Below are 19154 nucleotides of genomic sequence, written 5' to 3'. Positions count from 1 at the left end.
ACACTCATCTAATTATGCCACACTGCGTGTGGCCGTGTCGCGTTCAGGAGACATTACGATCTGCCGCGCTAACGAGCTGAATCGCACGAATCGACATCGACATGATTTTAATTTAAATAATGTTTCCTTCGGCGAATACGCAAAAGCGTTGGGAAATATTAATATTCGTGTATTCGCATCTGTTTTTTCCTGCGGCCAATTAGAGCGTTGATTTACACTCGCCGGGTCACCGAGCTCTAAATGAATTAATTATTGCGGCGGATTATTATTTTGCTCGTAAAAGCGGCCAATTAAAAAGCTGCGCTTGCACCTTACTCGCTTTTACGGCTTCTCGCAAAAAGTTGTTCGCGAAGAATGTTTACATTATTTATAGAACAAGTGTACACCTTAAGTAACTCGATTACAGTCGAATTTACATAGTCGGGTTGAGTTTGAACCGGCTTGTAAATCTTGAGTATCGGAGGTAAATGGTTTTCTATTCTCATTAAAATACCAAAAGTCTCGTCCGCAAACATGTTTAGATATTCGAATGATAATATCAAATCTTTGAAAATTAGCCGAATTAATAGAAACACGAGGATAAATACGTGAGAAAGTTAATGAACTTTGTGTAAACGTACTTCTTGGTTTTAAACGGCGCAGATCGTAAGAGACGAGCAATAGCATTGATAGCCGCTAACACTGTCTAGCTTTTCAACTGTATTAAGGTAAATGTTCCAGTAGCCAGACGTTTAAGCGTTAGATTCTCATAAATAATACAATTTATAATACAATATCAAAAAGGTTTTTAATATAAATATTTTCGGACACTGAGACGTAATTGTCCCAGTGTCCGACCACAATTGAAAAATTAATATGTTGACGGAAAATAATAATATAAATAGATGTTTAATGACAAAAGACAACTAATTTAAATTGATCTTTAAGGTAAAAAAGCATTTGAGATTAATATTAATATAAATAAATAAAGTTTTGTGTAATTGTCCGGACATAGGTATTGTCCGATCCCAGTGACTGGACATGTATATCCGGACATAATTTATGTCCATTTACATAACACTTTATTTATTTAAGTTAATATTAGTCTCAAATATACACTTTTTAAAACGTAATATTATAATTTAATTGTAATCTTTAAATGCAATTAAATTATAATACTGTAATAAAAAAAAGTATTTGAGATTAATAATAATAAATTTTGTGTAAGTGGGACATTTACCTTATAGATTATAATTTATTGATTTGTCGAGTTGTCTCACGCATACACGTGGTTCATTCTCGGAAGATAAACCGCATGTAAAACGCTGTCTGTCGTAGATCGCGCGGGGATTCATCATTCAGCCTCATATCCTTTTCCCACCCTTGTACATCTCTTTCTCTCATCTCTTCATGCGTGATTTGTCTTCCTCCGAGTTCGCCGCGACGGCTGTCACTCCGTTGACACCTAGATCACGCTCGATTATGTTTCCTTCGCGATATTCGCCACGATAATAGGAAGCTAGTTTGCCGTTGCGCCCACAGAACACCGGATGAAATTTGCATAAACATTAGTCACGTTCCCTTTCTTACATTCCGATACATATCACAGCGAGCAAACTAGATTACGATGCCAACCGTGCGGCGTGACGAGGAAACATCAGCAATTCGCAAAAAAACCAGACGGTCGATAATTACCAGATAATAAGGCGAAACAATCGTCTCATTAGCGGAATTATAATTTCAAATAGTTGTTATGACACTACTCGGTCAATATTGATTGCCATTCAAATCGAAACGTTTCATTATAATCGACCGCACAACGCGGCGGTCGTGTATCGATAACAGCGTTGTGAGAAGAACCGGATAGTAACGAAAGGAAAAAAAGTAAGGAATATAAAACGATGCCTCGAGATATATAGCCGAAATGGCCTCTGTTTGTCTTTGAAGTTTACCGAGACATTGACATCGATGCGACTTTATAGTGATGCAAATGAGATCTTTCCCCGACTTCTGTAGGAGTCCTCCACACCTGATGCATTTAAGAATATAAGCGAGTTTAACGTCAATTCAAACATTGTAATATTCTAACATGTAATATTTTATAAAGTCGTGACAATATCAATATCATGTACAGGAATACAAATAAATACATGTATAAATTGCCTGTCTGAGATGCGTCTGCGATCGCCACTTTATTATAAACAGTTTTTGAATGAAAGCAGTGCCCACTGCGAGATCACGCGAGGAGCCGTGACGTTTACGTGCTGATACTAGCGCGATTTTTACGGCAGCTCTGGTATTCCAAATCCGTGAGTCTAGTGTTTATGGCGCGTCTGGTAGCTTTTACTATTGAGCTCTTCCGGTATTTGGGTGGTTAACATAATTATGTATGTGTACGTAACTATGTATATCTGTACAATGTTACTCCCTCTTTCTTTTTTTGCGGTTAAAAATTATGAGACTGAAAAGATTCTTAATGACGTCAATGGAAAGTTTGCATCCTTCTTCTCAAACATTAAAATTGTTGTGAAAGATTTTTACTACATTAACTCTTACTAGTTAAACTTATTTGAATAAGAAAGAGTAAATTGAAATGTTAATACTTTAGCTTTTTGTCGTCCGCAGTGATCTGATAAGAAAAAAAGAATAAAATCTAATGGATTCGTTTTCTTTTGTGTATCTTTGGCTCGGCTCTGAAGCATACTACGACATAAATGCAGCCATTAAATCTAGAGACTCAAAGTTAACGGCATGTGGAACTCGACCACTAGGAACGCGGCTACACAAAAGAACTACAAAGGCAAAGGTAGCGGAAAGAATAAAATAGAGTTAATAATAAGCGTGGAGAAGATGATAGCATATTTATTAAACATCTAGTATACGTCATTTGTTCTACAATATTATTTTACAACACTGAGAGAAAATATTTCGTTAATTTAACAAGCCACCAGTATTTTTAACAAATGATTTGTAGATAGTAACAGTAAACAACAATAATTTGTCTTAATATTTGTTGTGGTTGATGCTAGTCTGCTATTCCAACCAGTTATTAGTAACAGAAGCAATTTATGTAAAACCTAATTTATTTTTTGATAGACTTTTATTTGCCATCAATACTGATTATTTTGATTTGTATCGTAAATCGTGTATTTGTTACATTAACAATAATAAAATTAATGAGAAATTATTCGCAATAATGATCGATCCGTTTTCCAACCAAACCATCATATTGTCATCCCTTTTTAATAAACTCATTTCTCTCAGTGCTGTCATTATAAAATTATTAATTATAATTCAGCAAATTTAGTTCTCTTTCTATCTCAAGGATTAAATTTTATTAAATTCTCATTCTATCAAGGATTAAAGTGAGCTTTTAAATTGATTAAATTTCTTGGATCATACACACACACAAAACTTGTACAATTAAATTATATTGAGTAATAATAAAAGTGTTGAAAAGGGTTACGAACCATAAGAAAACAATATTTAAATTGAAGATATAATATAATTAAGAAATAAAACAATAATACATAAACGGCGTTTCGAACCCGATCGGGTTCATTCTCAATGTTAAAAATATAAAATGTTAAGTATATACATATTTAAAATATAAAACGGTTTAAAAATGGTAGATAAAATAAAAAAATATACGATATATGTACAGACTTCTGATATAGATGTATATTGGTCATTAGATCGCATCCTATCGTTATCAAGCTGATGTCATGTCCGAAATGATGTGGCGCGTGTAATTAGATGTCAATATAAGAAGCCCCTTGTTTGACAAAGTCATTGTGCGTAAAAATAATCGTTATAAAGATATCGCAATTATAAGTATCAATTCAAAGTCTATAACGGAGAGACAATGTGTATATTATTATAAGAGGATAAAGATCTGAGAACAATTAATGTCTGTTAATAAAATCGTATATGAATACTTTGATAGTATGATAGATAAATCCATATACGATTTTACTACTGCTAGACACAATTATTGCTTTGTTTATCATATCTTCGCTCAGCGTTTGTATACACGTCCCTTGCAGATCGATATAAATCTTTCTTTTGAAGCTTTTAATCTTAGTTTCATAAACTCAGTATTATTTGTGCGCTGAGTATTGCACTGTCGTTTGGTCCATACGAGCTATAACACTTTTGTATTAAGGAAACATCTACGTCAAGTGACAGCTCTACGAGTTGAAAAAATGTAAGTTTTTAACTTTTTTTCACGATTTTAGTATAAAGTCTATTGCAGCACTCCTAAATTTTGCGTCTACTTTAAGCTTGTAAAAGAATTTTTGATTCCGTTCAGTAAATTCGGAGATTTATATCGATCTCCAAAATCTCGACAATTTGGCTACTCCAGCATCCCCTTAAAATGATATATTTTCATATTTAAAATATAATACGGTTCGTGTAGTGATAAGTAATCACACTTTTTCGTTAATTGTTACATAAAAGAATAATTTAAATTTCTGTTTTTGGTACAATTTTTCTTAAATGAGTAGAAATAGAGACATTCATCTTCCACGATGTATTTTTATATTGAGTAAACTAGAATTAGATTTACAGCCTAATAATCGCGTAAAAGCGAAACTATCACGACATTCGAAGGCGTTAGTGAAATATTTCCGATTATACCATTAACTTTACGGTAATTATTCAATCAAATAGCTTATGCAAATCGAATTAATAAAACATGAGCACGATTGCACGGTATTGCGCGGAAAATGACCTCCCAAAAGCGAGAGAAAAGCTGATCTCGCGCGTCACGCGCTATTAAGCTCAGACTCGCGGCGTTCCGCGCAAATCGCTGAAAAAAAAAACGTTTAAAAACTGTAAATATATCACTGCGGTCGCCTACGAGACCGTTCTCGCTCGCGGTTCGCGGTTCCAAGATTTACGCAGCCGGCGCTAAATCAAGGAGAAAGAGAGACAGAGAGAAAAAAGAGACACATTCCGTTGCTCTCGTCTCGACGCAGTTAAAACACCGGATGTAATGCGTACCGAGTGCTCGCGGCATTTTGTATGACACAAATGAATCATTATAATCGTAATAAAATAATAAAGATTAATTTGTTCCATGTGTCTTTCTATATTTAACGAAATTTTTAAGATCGACGATATCACTGCAGTATAAATAATATAATCTTCTATTTTATTTTACACTGCAATTTTTTATTTACGTGACTTTATGATTTTCTATCTGAAATATCTCGATTTATTTGTAAAAGTATATAAATGTTAAATATATTTTATTATGCAACGTGATTTGTGTTCATGTTGGATTATAAAGTTGTAAACGGCAAGAAAGCGGGAATGCGTGAGAACGTTAAAGAAGTATGTGTATTACGCAAGACGATCTGCAATTATACCGGGATGCTCGAGCCTCTTTATTTACGATACCATATAGACTTCAAGAACGTGCTCCAAAATGTATTTCAAACACAGCCGCGTAATGGATCCTAAAATTGATTTATCTAAGAGAGCAGCCAAGGGTGTCGTAAAACGCGGATACTGTTTGCCGATTGAAGGTGGCGACTAGACGCAAGAGTTAACGCGAACGCGTAATCTTTATGATGAAGTCGCAATTAACTGTACTTTGTTTTGTCGCACGTTTTTCCGATCTTTGTGATCCCGGTATGAAGACTGCCGAACAAGAATTCACGGCGGCGCGGTGGCGACGCGCGCTCATTGCAAATCTCGCAATAAAAGTGCAATAAATTTATGCAGTTTAGATGCATCTGACTGGCGATTCAATCTGCTTCTGGTTCTGCCGCGTGTTCATTGGTGGAACGGCGATAAACTCGTCTGCCGCCGTATGCATACGTAAGCTTATCTCGCGGCTCTAACGTGATTTTTCACCGTAAACCGGCGGTGAATACCGTCCTATCTAAATGCCACGGCGTATCGGTATCGTTGAAAAAAAATATAAATTTCACAAAGATGACTGAATCGCTGGAAATACATGGTAAAGGAAGGGATAATAATCGCGGGGGTTAAATTACGAACGTGTGTAACATGCTATTGCGTAATATGACTGGATTACAATTTATTCCACTTCATTGTTCCAGCGGTCATTATTGCCGGACGTCACATTTGCACTGTTGCACTCGCTGGATTTCATTCGTTGATCTCTAACCAGATTTCAGCCATCGCAGGCGGCGCCGCATATATCGCGATAATGAAGGCAATCCATTTGCTTATTCACCGTGTCACTCTCGTGGGAGTAAGACATTAGCGTGGCAACGAATACTCGCCTTTGTGACAGTGGACGTAGGCGCCTCTTTTGCGCGACACGCATCCAAGTTCCAGATTCATCGCCGCGTTTGCTAACGTACCCGAGTAAACGGATTATGAGCGACTGATTCACGCAAACTCAATGTTCGACAAAATCATTGTATGCGAATGAACAACATTATATGTTTCTACCAATATAGATCAACTTTAATCTCGATTTAATTTACACTGAAAGAAAAGATTGCCTGTTGCAGCAAATTAGATGGTAAAATATGGCATAACAGGATTTTTAATTGGAGCCAATTTTTGGTTGCGTTAGCCTATCCACAATGTCAATATAGAATTTCGATAGGCTAACGCAATCAAAAATTGGTTGCTGCAACCAATTAAAAATGCTATGTCATGTTTTACCATCTAATTTACTGCAGCAGCCAATCTTTTCTTTCAGTGTACTCTTCATTTTTTTCTAATTTTAAGAATTAGCAAAAGATGAAAAGTAAGTTGGATCGAGATTAAAGTTAATCTACGTTGGTGGAAATAGGCACAATTATTTTGTACGATATTATTGATACCTCTTTTAAACAATTCAAACTAAATAATGTCTGAAGGCTTAATATACAGCTTTCAGATGATCAATAATTTTGTACAATGAAATATTGTGCAATAATATTGATTGTCTAGCAATCTAGCTTTATATTATCACAAAATTGTCAAATATTTGTTCATTCTACAATCTTGCGTGGATATTGTTTCAGTATGCTTCAATATTATCCGACGTTGAAACATTTTAATGTCTTTGAAATTAATGCTAAAAGGGCGAGTCTTACTATAAATCAGGGGTGCGTACATTCATCGTTTGCGATCAAGGTCATTGAGTCGTCAAGGAAACACGAATTTCAGGTTTTCGTCAAAAAAATCCACAATTGCTTAATATATAATAAATACGGAGCATCGGCTTTGTCGGTGTCACTTTAATTGGCGACTGGTCCGGGGAACCAGTCTTCTCGCTGTGCTTCGGTTCACCCAGTGATACCTCAGTCGGGGCGAGTTCCCTGAGGGCCATTCACAAGTGATATCATGAATGAGCTTCGTTCATTCTGAATAAAATGTCTCGGCGAATCTCTCAGTCGCGGAATATCTGACGATCCATCGCGCTTAATATCATAGAGCCGGTTTTGAAGGCAAGTCGGCTTATTTGCGGGTATCCGGTAAAAATGAACTTCGACTTTTAAGCGACTTTTAAGCAGGATTTATTTGTATCATTGCTAATCATTTATCGTCGGTCTGAGATGTAAGGTTGTTTATTAGAAAACTATCGTCGTTACACAATAGTTATGTCACCCAAATCTAATAATAATCAAACGTTAAATTTAAATTTGTTTTCCGTGACGATCGCTCTCGCAAACACCGCGAAACCGTGATTATGTAGAATCGGCGCGAATTTACGCGATGGGGTCTCCGGAGTATACTTATTAATTATGCGATAGCCACGAAGGAACTATTTTCAAGAGACGGAGCTCGAGTATGTAAGTCGCGAGTGATAGGCGCTTAACGAATTTGATTAGCTCCGACCGCGTTAAGTCTCGCTTTACAATTCTTGTGGGCGTTTATACTCGGTAGTTGTCAAACCGCCACCTACTACTTTTTACACGATCGATTAAATACATTAAACACTTGACCTCCGTTGTACGAGTTGAGATGAATTTGTATCACACGACAAGCTCGACTGCATTACAGATATATTTTCTTTTTGAGATATTATGGCCGGTATTCATAGTCGGTTCTTATTTTAAGACCGTCTTAAATGTTTTAAGATGCTAATACAGCTCTCTGATTGGTTTATGACAACTTCAGACTGTACTAAAGACCTAAATATGTATAAGATCCGACTATGAATACTGTTCTTATTTTTTATTCTTCAGAACAACTTGTTTCATATAAGTCTTTAATCGTTCCTCGAATGTCCTTCATGATTTTCTTGCGTAATAAATTGTACATAGATGTTACTTATAGTTCACGCGCTTTAATATATTCCCACACATAATCAGCGGCAGTCGCGAATATGATAATAAAACTGTGCGGAATATTGTAATATTTTATCGCATCAGCGTAGGATTATGAATCCCGGTGCAAATTGATCTTATTTTCATAACTAATCATATATGTCTATACATATTACACGTATATTAAGTAGGCCAGCTCCATTTACCAATTTTTCCCAAAGATTTTTCTGAGAGCGAATATATAAGTATCCATGATCGATCAAATGTGTCGATCTAGGCGATTTGCTAAAGCCATTGGAATATATTAAACAATATTCACCGTTCACATTTTCATATAATCTTTATTTTGACGTGATATATCAATGGGCGAATAATATACGTCTATCAGGCGTAATGAGATATGTCGATAATTCATACCTAATGTTTCGATGAATAACTTTAGCTATTTCTGCGAAGAATTTTTCTAGACTATGAGAAATGAGAAGAAGAGAGAGAGTGAGATTGTTAAATCTTACGAGGTATATTGTATTATATAGTTTTTCTATCTTTCTTGATATCTTCTCGACTCGAAGAATACAGTAAAAGAAATAGTCGACAGGATGACTTTTCCTGATCTCGTACGAGAAAAAGAGATAAATAGATAAAGAGAGAGAAAGAAGTATAATGATGTAATTCATAAAACATTAGTAACGTTATAATGCTTTATTAATACCTTCGGAGAGCAAACAGTTTACAAAAAATTATAAATTACTATTTTATAAATTATACTAAATTGTGGCAATGCAAGCAAAAAAACTATTTTTTAATAAATTCGACAAGTTTTTGCGATATCCATAATATGTATGTGTTTCCGTCATATTTTAGAAATATTAATGAAATTGTAATGAATACAATAGGAAATTACTGTAAAAAAAGAATGTAACATATAACCGACCTTATTTATGGAATGAAAGATGAGATCGCAGATTGTGCCGACAGTAAGAAAATCAAGAATCATAACCGATGACGTTTTCCCACGCGGAAAAAGCCCGCATGGAGTTTATGCGGACCCTACTTGACTTTAACGAGTGCGGTTGCACGTCGGCGTTTCATTATTTATCTTATAAGATCGCAACTGTCATTGTAAATTAAAGATCATGGATCGTTAGGGTGAGTTCGTCGTGTGGGCAGAAAGAATGGTAATGTCAATGGATTCATAAAGAGAATATATCGCGACATGCGACATCATGAAGTGGCGCAAGCCATCAGAAACAGTTTAATGTACCAAATGATGTTGAATCTTTGTTATTTTCGCAAAATGGATTTAATTCCTATTCGGTCGCAATTATAAAATCTGGACTGTACAATAATTGGAAATATAAACAATTGTTCCGAAAGCCAGTCTCTCTATCTCTCTCTCTCTCTCTCTCTCTCTCTCTCTCTCTCTCTCTCTCTCTCTCTCTCTCTTTCTATCGATTTTATTTGATTACTCGCTTGCATACTTCTCGCCAAGGGCTCGACGTATGCAGTAATTACCGTAAAAGTTAACGATAATAAATGACAGCTCGTGAGATAGAAGGCGCCAGCTAAGCAAGCTCAACGCATTCTCAACGATGTTTTTTTTATCGCGATGTAGCTAGGCGCCGCCGCCGATAAGTGATTCAATACAAATACAAGCGGCGGCGGCGATTCTGCTAAATGCCAATAGACTTCTATGTACTTCGTACTTATCGATGCGTTACGCGGCGATAGGAAATCCCGATCACAGGTCACGAATATATGTTCATTCGGGCGAAATTCTCGTGACAGTACAAAAATACGAATTATGTGGCTTATCGTGTTGGTTAAAGTACAACTGTAGCGTCATCTTACAAAATCGCATATCGCGAACGATTCTTACGTCATTACATACCTTACCATATCACTTATACTCTGTCAGAATCGATAAAAAATTATTGCAATCGTTATATGGGTTTACTCGCGTTTAACTATCGGCCGGAGTACAATAATCGCGATTTGTTCCGCTCGGCGGGATATTAATGCTTAACGGCGATCTAGACTGGGATAATCTCGCGATACCATTGAGAATACTCATGCAGGTCAAATTACCAGGATTGCAAGTCACCGTGCGAGAATTATACGTCTCGTTCATTACTCGTAAACGATGCCGTAATTAAACCACAAGCCTTCGTCGTGCCTGTGTCTTCGAGAGCAGACCGATTGACTGTTTATCTTGCGGCATCGAGATCGTTAATACGTCGATCGATGGAGATTGCGCATCCGGCTCGACGGGGTTCATTTGATGGACCTTGAGCATGTGTGCTTGAAGATCGAATGAAATAAAGAATAGGACGAGAACGCCAGAACGGAAGGCAAGAGAAAGTCGATGTTGTTTTCATGTAGGTGGACAACGTGATGTCAGATATAGTTCCCAAGGGATTAGTCAAGATTTTTACTAAAACCTTATTTCCCGTTGCGACGACCACCGTCCACTGCAACGCAACATTGATCTTTAAAGTTAGGTCCACGGTTACTTCCTGGTAAAATTCCCGTCTAATAATTGAAAAAAACTGTCGCGGTAATATAGTTATCGTGTTATATTATATTATCAGGACTGGTATTAAGATTTGTTCGGTCTATTTATTAAGGATTTAGAAGATTATAACTATAATTTCTCTTTTCTCGTTGTTTATGACATTTTTGTTGCATTTCTAAAGTTGATATTATTTATTGAATGTTATCTTGTCAATTATCGACCATAGAATTTTGTTAATAAAGTTATTAGCAATATCAGTATATATTATTTATATAATTCCACATATCATTCTAATCCTATTTTTCTAATTGCGGTTAGATTTTTTAATAACAATTGTATGTTATAAAAAAATTTTTAATGTTCAGCGTTTATTGTGTAATCTTTCTAATTGTACATAAAACCTGTATATATAATATAATTATATCGGTCATAATTTGAATATAGAACACTTACTCAAAGTTATTAATAACACTATATAAATAATATTTCATCATTATTTTTATCCTTGTAGCTTCAAGAATGTTTCAACTTGCGCATACAATCGCGGTTGGTCGTGTAATTTAAAATGGAACGGTCGTGTTCGTTGATAGTTCGCGACAGCAATCGGCTATAAATTTATGTGCGGTGTGTTATTTGAGCGGTAACGCATGATAACGGCACGTTAAGTCCGTTTGGTTATCGTCAATCGGTGCAAAATCGGTTGCACATGTACCGCCACATTCCAGTAAGGAACTCGCAGGTACACACTCTAAATTTTTAGGAGTGAAATTCATTCTTGCCAAACTGACGCAACTATCACTTTTCTTGGAGTGAAATTTCACTCCCAAAAATTTAGAGTGCACGCACCAGAACGAATCTTTGTGAAGTTAGCACTTCATTTAAAAAAGAAACTTTTTCTTATATAATTTTAAGGAGGTTCTCGCGCTACTTCCTAGTCAATAGACAGTTATTCACAATATGTAAAATAATTAAAATAATGGAATAAAAACTTTTTACTAGCAATATCTTATGCTATTATATATAATTATTGTTAATTTTATATGTTACTAAATATTTTCAAAATGATAAAATAAAACTTGTAAGATGTTCATTTGATGTATACGCATCATCCATTTGACATATATTCTAGCTTTTTTCATTGAAGAATATAAATTTCTTGTAAACTGTACGGACGGTTTAAATGAAACTTTACGAAAACCAACTTAAGTGTTTATTTTATGATTATAACGATTTTTAAATTGCTTCCTTATATGCAAGTGTCTCAATTTAAAAGAGAATAACTACAGAATAAGGTTATACCTTCAATTTGTAATGTAAAATTCTATAAATTTAGAATTAAATATCTTCAAAATGGTGAGTACGGTAAAAATTAATGAAATTTTTTTCTAAATATTATTGATATTATTAATTTTTTGCCTTACATGTATATTATAGACTTGTCTTATTTTTCATCAAACGCGAGAACCTCCTTGATGCATCCTGAAGAGTTCTTGAGTTTTTTTAATAGAATTAAAAATAATTCTGATAAATTAAGCCATAAATGATAAAACCATCAATAAATTTTTAGGGTACCAATTACACAAAACTAAGTACGACAAATTGTGATATCTCTTTAAATATTAGTTTCGAGAACGATGCGCGAATCGCGAAGGAATGCAGACCGACTGAATTCCGCGTATTCGTCGATAGTCCGCGATAATGCATTCAGTGACAAAACAAGAGTTACATCCCTCCTTTGTGTCTCTCTGCCCCCGTTGCGTCCTTACCGGGGAAACACCATGATAAGAAGCGGTGACTGAGCATCTTATCAAATGAATTCTTCAGCGGCGTGACTCACTGGCAATGATACTTATAGGTACCATATGTATTACATCTCCACCGTGCTATGTCGGCGCAATATAATCCGAAATTATAACTTTAATCCGCTTACGATTACCGGCACTATGCCGTGCCGGTCGCTTTCATCGACCCCTGAACTCCGCCTACTGGAAGCAATCGAATCGAGTGGATGCTACTATTTTGATAATCAATAGAAGGTGGACGCTGATGATTCATGACGACAGGCGAGCCTGCGATGACGAGAACACCCAGGCCGATCGCCTCGTCATAGAACATCTACGTCATCAAGTTACCCCATCATTATTTAACAACTTTGTTTCACTTAGCATTTTTCACGTGCACTTTACATACACGGAAAGAACGATTTTACTGAAGTATCTAAAAATTTGATGCACTGAAAGAAAAGATTGGCTGAGCATTTTTAATTGGTTGCAGTAGCCAATTTTTGGTTGCGTTAGCCTATCGAAATCCTTTACCGACATTGCAGATAGGCTAACGCAATCAAAAATTGGCTGTTGCAGCCAATTAAAATTGTTATGCCATATTTTATCATCTAATTTGCTGCAGCAGCCAATCTTTTCTTTCAGTGTGGATTAATAAAATTATTTTCAGATCTGTATCCAGTTAAATTTTTAGATATTTCAGCAAAATCGTTCTTCCTGTGTACGGATACAAACAGCTTTATTTTATTCAGCATTCTTAACATACAGATTGGCACTTAGCTAATTTAATCTCACGCGACTAATGAAGGATTAAATATTGCCGTCCTTTTATAAGTCTATCTTCCCTCAGAAACAGATATAATCAGCTCGATCTCGGCATTTTGCTTGGAATTAATTTGCGACGAGTGAGGAACGCGCGATTACAGACGGATCTCGTTTCTGGTAGTCGCCTCGCATGATCTCTCGAGAAACATGTGGAGTTCTACAGTCGGTGGCGACAGCTTTTCTTCGCATCTCATCGTTTATCAAAGTAGTTAGTTCCGTTTCATTTGCTCGGAACGGCGAACGCGCGCACGCGTGAAGTCCCGTCCATTACGAAACGGTGAGAAGGCGTGTTTCCACCGTGTGAGAGGCGTCGCGACTTCCAGACGGGGACCAATCGATGATTTCTCGAGAGTCATTAACTCACATAACGAATGATGCCAGGAGAGCGTTGATGTCGATACCGCCATACTGTTATGCATGGCGCCCGTACTCCTCATCTTTATCAATTAGAATTTATACGATTGCGGAATTATTGGGATTTAGGCAACAGACAGGATTATCATTCATGTATTAATAGATGGTGTGATAGTGAAAGCCCAATAAATAAGATAAGAAATGCTGTAGATATAATATAAAAGAAAAAAAAAGAAAAAGTTTTCGCTGCACAAGAAACATTGTCGAGTCTCTCACGAGGAAATATATTCCTGTTTGGTAGGTCAGTAACACATTACTAAGCGACGTAATCGCCGGAATTGCCTGAGACAAGTGAGCATAAGATAAGATATCGATTCGCAACGATGAGTGACGAAATGTAGACGACGCGACGCCCGCACCTTGCATGAAATGCCGGCATTCAGCCTCGTTAACTTTATCGGCAAATCTCGAAATCGGGTCCAGTCGGTTGTGACACGTCGCGACGAACGCGTTGTCCTTTCGATTCACGCGGTTGATTGCGACTCTTCATATCATTCGCGCAATTAGCTCACGATTTTTGCGGATAAGGATTCATCGAAGAATCGGTTAGCATTTGGAGCTTAAAGTCGTGATATATATGACAATTTTGTGCATTTAGAATTAAGCACATAAAAATCTTGAACAAGTTTGAAGTGATGAGTAGTTTTAAAATTTGCTGGAGATTTTTCTTGCGTGAAAGGTAAAAATGTATGATAAATCACGATCGTGATGAAAAGAAAGCAAAATTTTATAAGTTAATATATGGTATTCACATTTATGTTTAAGATTTAAAATATTTTCGTATTTAATCACTCAAAAAGGTGTATTAAATTTTAATAAATATTTATTTGAATAGTAAGTATTAACGAAATATATACTAAATGTAAATTTATTTGGTACATAAGAACCATTAATTTAAGTATATTTTTTAATGAGTAAATATTTATTTACTCTAAGTAAACGTTTAGTAATATTTAAACAAATATTTATTAAAATTTAGTAAACTTTTTCAATAATATTATACAGAGTACAATTGTGGTCTAATTCATAGTATTGTCGAATAATAAATTTATCGATTAGACAAGAAGGTAACTGAACTGAATCAGTCTCTAGATTAGAGATATTACAAAATTTATTTGAATAATTTAGAAGATATAAAATTTATTTGAATAATTTAAAATTCAATTTGAATTCGATCGAAGCTAATAAGAGTGCGTGACCTGTTTATGCATTGAAAATAATCGATTGCGAGTCTCGATACTGATTCGGATGGAATGATGATTTGGCGATATTAATATCATCGCGATTAGTGGCGATGTAAAAGGCCAGGAATATACGAGTACATGTTTATTGATTCTGTCGACAGGTTGGCGGCGCAGTAGCCATGTCATCGCCCGATCGGCACGACGGATCATCACGAGAAATCGGCGTGGAGCCGATCGGGAGAGAGTCATCGTCGTCGGCTCGGTATACTTAGGTCCACCGAATAACGCCGGCAGCCGAGAGATCGGTAACCGAAGGATCGATACGAGCGGATCGATCCACCAGCTCGCAACCTACGGCCTCTTTGCTGGCCTGGCCAGCTACTATGCGAATTGAAGCTCTCAGCACCCTCGTCGCGGTAAGTTCTAATTATAAGATGAATTTTGGCGAATTGCTACTTTTACACTGAGAAAAATGTTTAATTGGAATTCTAGTTGAAAATGGACGAATCAGAATTTTCTGGTCAAATTTACTAAATTCTAGTTGTGATAATTGGAATTCTGATTGATGTAATCAGAATCTTCTGTTCATCCATTTTTCAGGCATTTTCTCAGTGTACATTCAAATCCGGTAAATTTGACTTCGCTCTTTCAGTGTGGAACGTGTTTAAAGAATTATATATGTTCAAGCAAAATAATGAGTAAGAGCGAAAGCTCAGAGACTTTTGCATACACTGAGAAAAATGATCTGGTTGGATTAATAGTAATTCTGGTGGGAAATGGACGAATCAGAATTTTCTATCTACTAGAATTCTAGTTGAGATAATCAGAATTCTGATTGATATAATTATTCTGATAAAAATGAGAATTCTAGTAGATTTTACCAGAAATATTGTATCAACCAGAATTCCTGTTATCTCAACTAGAATTCTAATAAATTTAACCAGAAAATTCTGATTCGTCCATTTTCAACCAGAAATTTTTTTCAGTGTATAAATACATAATATATAAGAAAATGAACTAATATCAAAGTCCTTCACTTCTTTCCTTTATATAAAATAAAAGGTCTGATTGGTTAATTTTCTTATGCCTTTTGTGTTATGCAAAGATCTGTATTCCGGTCTTAACTGACAAATTAAAAAAAATATTTAGAAAACAAGAAAATAGTTAAAAATCGTGTTTGTCGTATTAATCTAGTTAAGCCTATATTGGACTATAAATTAGAGATTAAAGATTAAAGATACAAATTGGAGATTTAAATTAAGCCGATCAAAACACAAAACGTATTAAAATTAAATTTATTTGATTAATTGAATTCTCATTTTTAATTTGTAAACTTTAATCTTCAATATAATACGGGCTTTGAATAATTGACTCGTTAAATTATCTTTTGAAGAGAGTCAATCGAAACCTGTTCGACACACAAAGTGTTAACAGTAGCCTCTCCACGGATATCTCTTAATAAAATCCTTCACCGTGTGCTTGTTGCGTGCGGAGTGCTTAAGGTCACCCATAATTATAATCGTGTACGAGCCCCCGTACGATTGATGTAACAATCGACGAGCGTGCATGTTCTGGCGTTGCATTGTACCGGATGAGCGAGCAGCGAAACAATAATTACAATGTTCCGTAACTACGTAACGATCGTAAAGTACCATCGGCCGCGTGCGTTATTAGCATATTATTGAGATAGCGGTGTGCATACACGCGAATCGCTGATAGAGCTGTGGATGTCTCACGTTTTCCTCTCTCAACTGCTGTCACGAACATGTCGATAAATTTTTAGGATTACGAGGATCGTGCTCCATGTTTCTCTCCATATTTTTCTTTCATTTCCTTTATTTTATCATAACCAGACACCTTCGTCGCGTTTTTGTACAACTCACTTTCGATATAATTGTTATTATAATTCGAATCATTTCATATATAAACGCGTCAATCTATGCTAAAATCTCTCTAATAATATTTGAAGAGAGATTGCAATCTATCGGGTGAGATATGGCACAAATTTTTGGCATGTAAAACACTCATAAATATTCACTATGGATTTGTACATAAATATACTTTGTCGATATTGATAATTTTCAATGAAACGATCAATTGAAAGCTATATTTCATTTAAAAGCCATATTTCATTTAAATAATAAATAATTAACTCATTTCTTTTCACCGTCCTATTTATAGAATAGCATCTTTATAATTTTTTTCTCCATATGAATACTCCATATGGAGTATCTTTTCAATTTCTTATTATACATATGGATTATATGTATATATATAGAGAGAAAAAAAATTGCTGTCCTAAAAAGATGCTGTTCTATAAATAGGACAGTGGGAAGAAAGTTAAGTGAAAATGGACCGAGAAATGTTCAACACAGATAAGTAAAAAGGCCATACTCGGTCAAGGCGGGTCATTTAAATAATAAATTGCGTCATAAACGCTTCGTTCGATTACATTGTATTGCGATTGATATAACTTTCGTAGGACCGCACACTGATCGTGTTCAGGACCGATTAGTGGTCCTGCAACATCGGGAGAAGAGAGCAACATCCCTATCACCGGTTGATGTCGCGCATACCGGTGGTATCTACATAACATTACGTGCTGACGATGTACAGATACACGAAACCGGCAGCGATCTCGCGACGTTACTACGCCCGTGATATTGATAAATGATAATCATTGGTGCACCGCGCCGCTGCTGCACCGATAATTTAATAATGGTAGATTAGTGACGCACGCACACGCACGTAAACTGGCAACAGCCTCTCACGGCGGCATTACTATGCTAATCGGTCCGCGTCGGCGCCGATGCTTTCAATAAATAATCCTCTTAACGCGACGTTAAACTGGGATACAGCTTATATGCCGCGCGCATCCCGGTGGATGTGACGACGATGCATCGACAAGTCGATGTTGCCGATTTGTGCGAATGTCGGATGCTGCCGGTACTCGATGAAGATACCGTCAGGATTTTGCGGAGAGAGGATTTTACAAGATTCCCGATTACCTCGGATCATCATAAATATTACGTCGCCATCGGTACATCGTCGAATATGTCGGACGTAACAGCAGATCATTAAATGCATTTTTTTCCCACAAAAATGCGTCGTTTATTATACGATCCAATCTATTTTAATTATAAGAGTAAGAAACAAGAAATCTCGGAATCAAAAAATTCTTTTCAATTTTGGATTTTAAGATTTATGGAAATCTTAATCAATGCGGGAATATAATTTTTCGCAGCGTCGTTTGGAAGTTATCCAATGATAAAATCATTATGAATAACCAAAGAATGACTGTATGGAAACAGTTCTTGATTTGTTCAATCGATACGCGCCTGTACGCTTTGATTTCCAATGAGGTCGAATGCTGATCATGTTTATTGGTATCGATTTCAAAGCCGCTGGTTAGTTTTCTCTATTGAATAATGTATCGTTGTCAGCGATGCAGATGGTAGAAGCAAAATTTCGCCCTTTGTCGATGATAATAATATACAAGAAAAGCTAAAATTGACGATTGGCAACAGACTAACCAGAAACAACGCATAACTTTGCCGTTGCACCTGGCTTTTATGCTAATGTGTCGGTTAGAGTATTAAAGCAACTTGTAAACTTTCGGACCTAATATACGCTAACTGAGGGATCTGTGAAGTTAGCACGACTGTGAAGTAGTCCATTTTTTTTTAAGTTAAATCAACGGAACTATTTCTAAAACCTATTAGGAACTACAGAACTTCGAGAATTATAAAATTTCACGAACAAAATTAATTTTTTCAAATTTTGAGGTGCGTGAAGTATAGCACCTTATAAATTTTGAAATGTTATTTTTTTAATTAAATCAACGGAACTATTTCTAAAACCTATCAGGAATAGAATTATTGCGGGTGCAAATGGAACTTGCGTCAAAACTTGCGGTACAAAAAGATAAAATGCCAACCTCACACATGCCTTGACATGCAGAAGTTAGCACGATATTTTATTATTAATATAAAAGAATAATAACAATTTCAGTAGAATGTTTCTCGTAGTTCTTATACGGTTCCTTATAAAAATAAAAGAATTCCACGCATTTTTTATACTAAAAATGAAAATATGGCAACAAAAATGCTATTGGAACTGTCATTATTTTTTTTATATCAAGAGTAACGTGATAATTTTCCCGATACCTGGGCACGCTTTGATATAATTATACACTGAAAAAAAAGATTGGCTG

At 35.7% G+C, this 19154-nt stretch overlaps 1 protein-coding gene across 2 annotated transcripts in view; it reads left to right on the top strand.

Moving 5' to 3' along the window:
- The window catches only part of LOC108728986 (uncharacterized), an 84462-nt gene that overhangs the window by 51705 nt on the left and 13603 nt on the right, over positions 1-19154 (top strand). Inside the window, exons 1-2 of one of the 2 annotated variants that reach the window (XM_018457857.1) lie at positions 14291-14302; positions 15103-15357. In XM_018457857.1, coding sequence (XP_018313359.1) covers positions 15325-15357 — 33 coding nt within the window. In that variant the 5' untranslated portion in view covers positions 14291-14302; positions 15103-15324. Of the gene's footprint in view, positions 1-14290; positions 14303-15102; positions 15358-19154 lie in introns of those variants that run through there. The other variant, XM_018457856.1, reaches the window with a different exon arrangement.

Source organism: Mycetomoellerius zeteki, unplaced genomic scaffold (assembly GCF_001594055.1).
Source record: "Mycetomoellerius zeteki isolate Tzet28-1 unplaced genomic scaffold, Tzet1.0 scaffold69, whole genome shotgun sequence".
Classification (NCBI taxonomy): domain Eukaryota; kingdom Metazoa; phylum Arthropoda; class Insecta; order Hymenoptera; family Formicidae; genus Mycetomoellerius; species Mycetomoellerius zeteki.
This window is presented reverse-complemented; position numbering and strand designations above follow the sequence as displayed.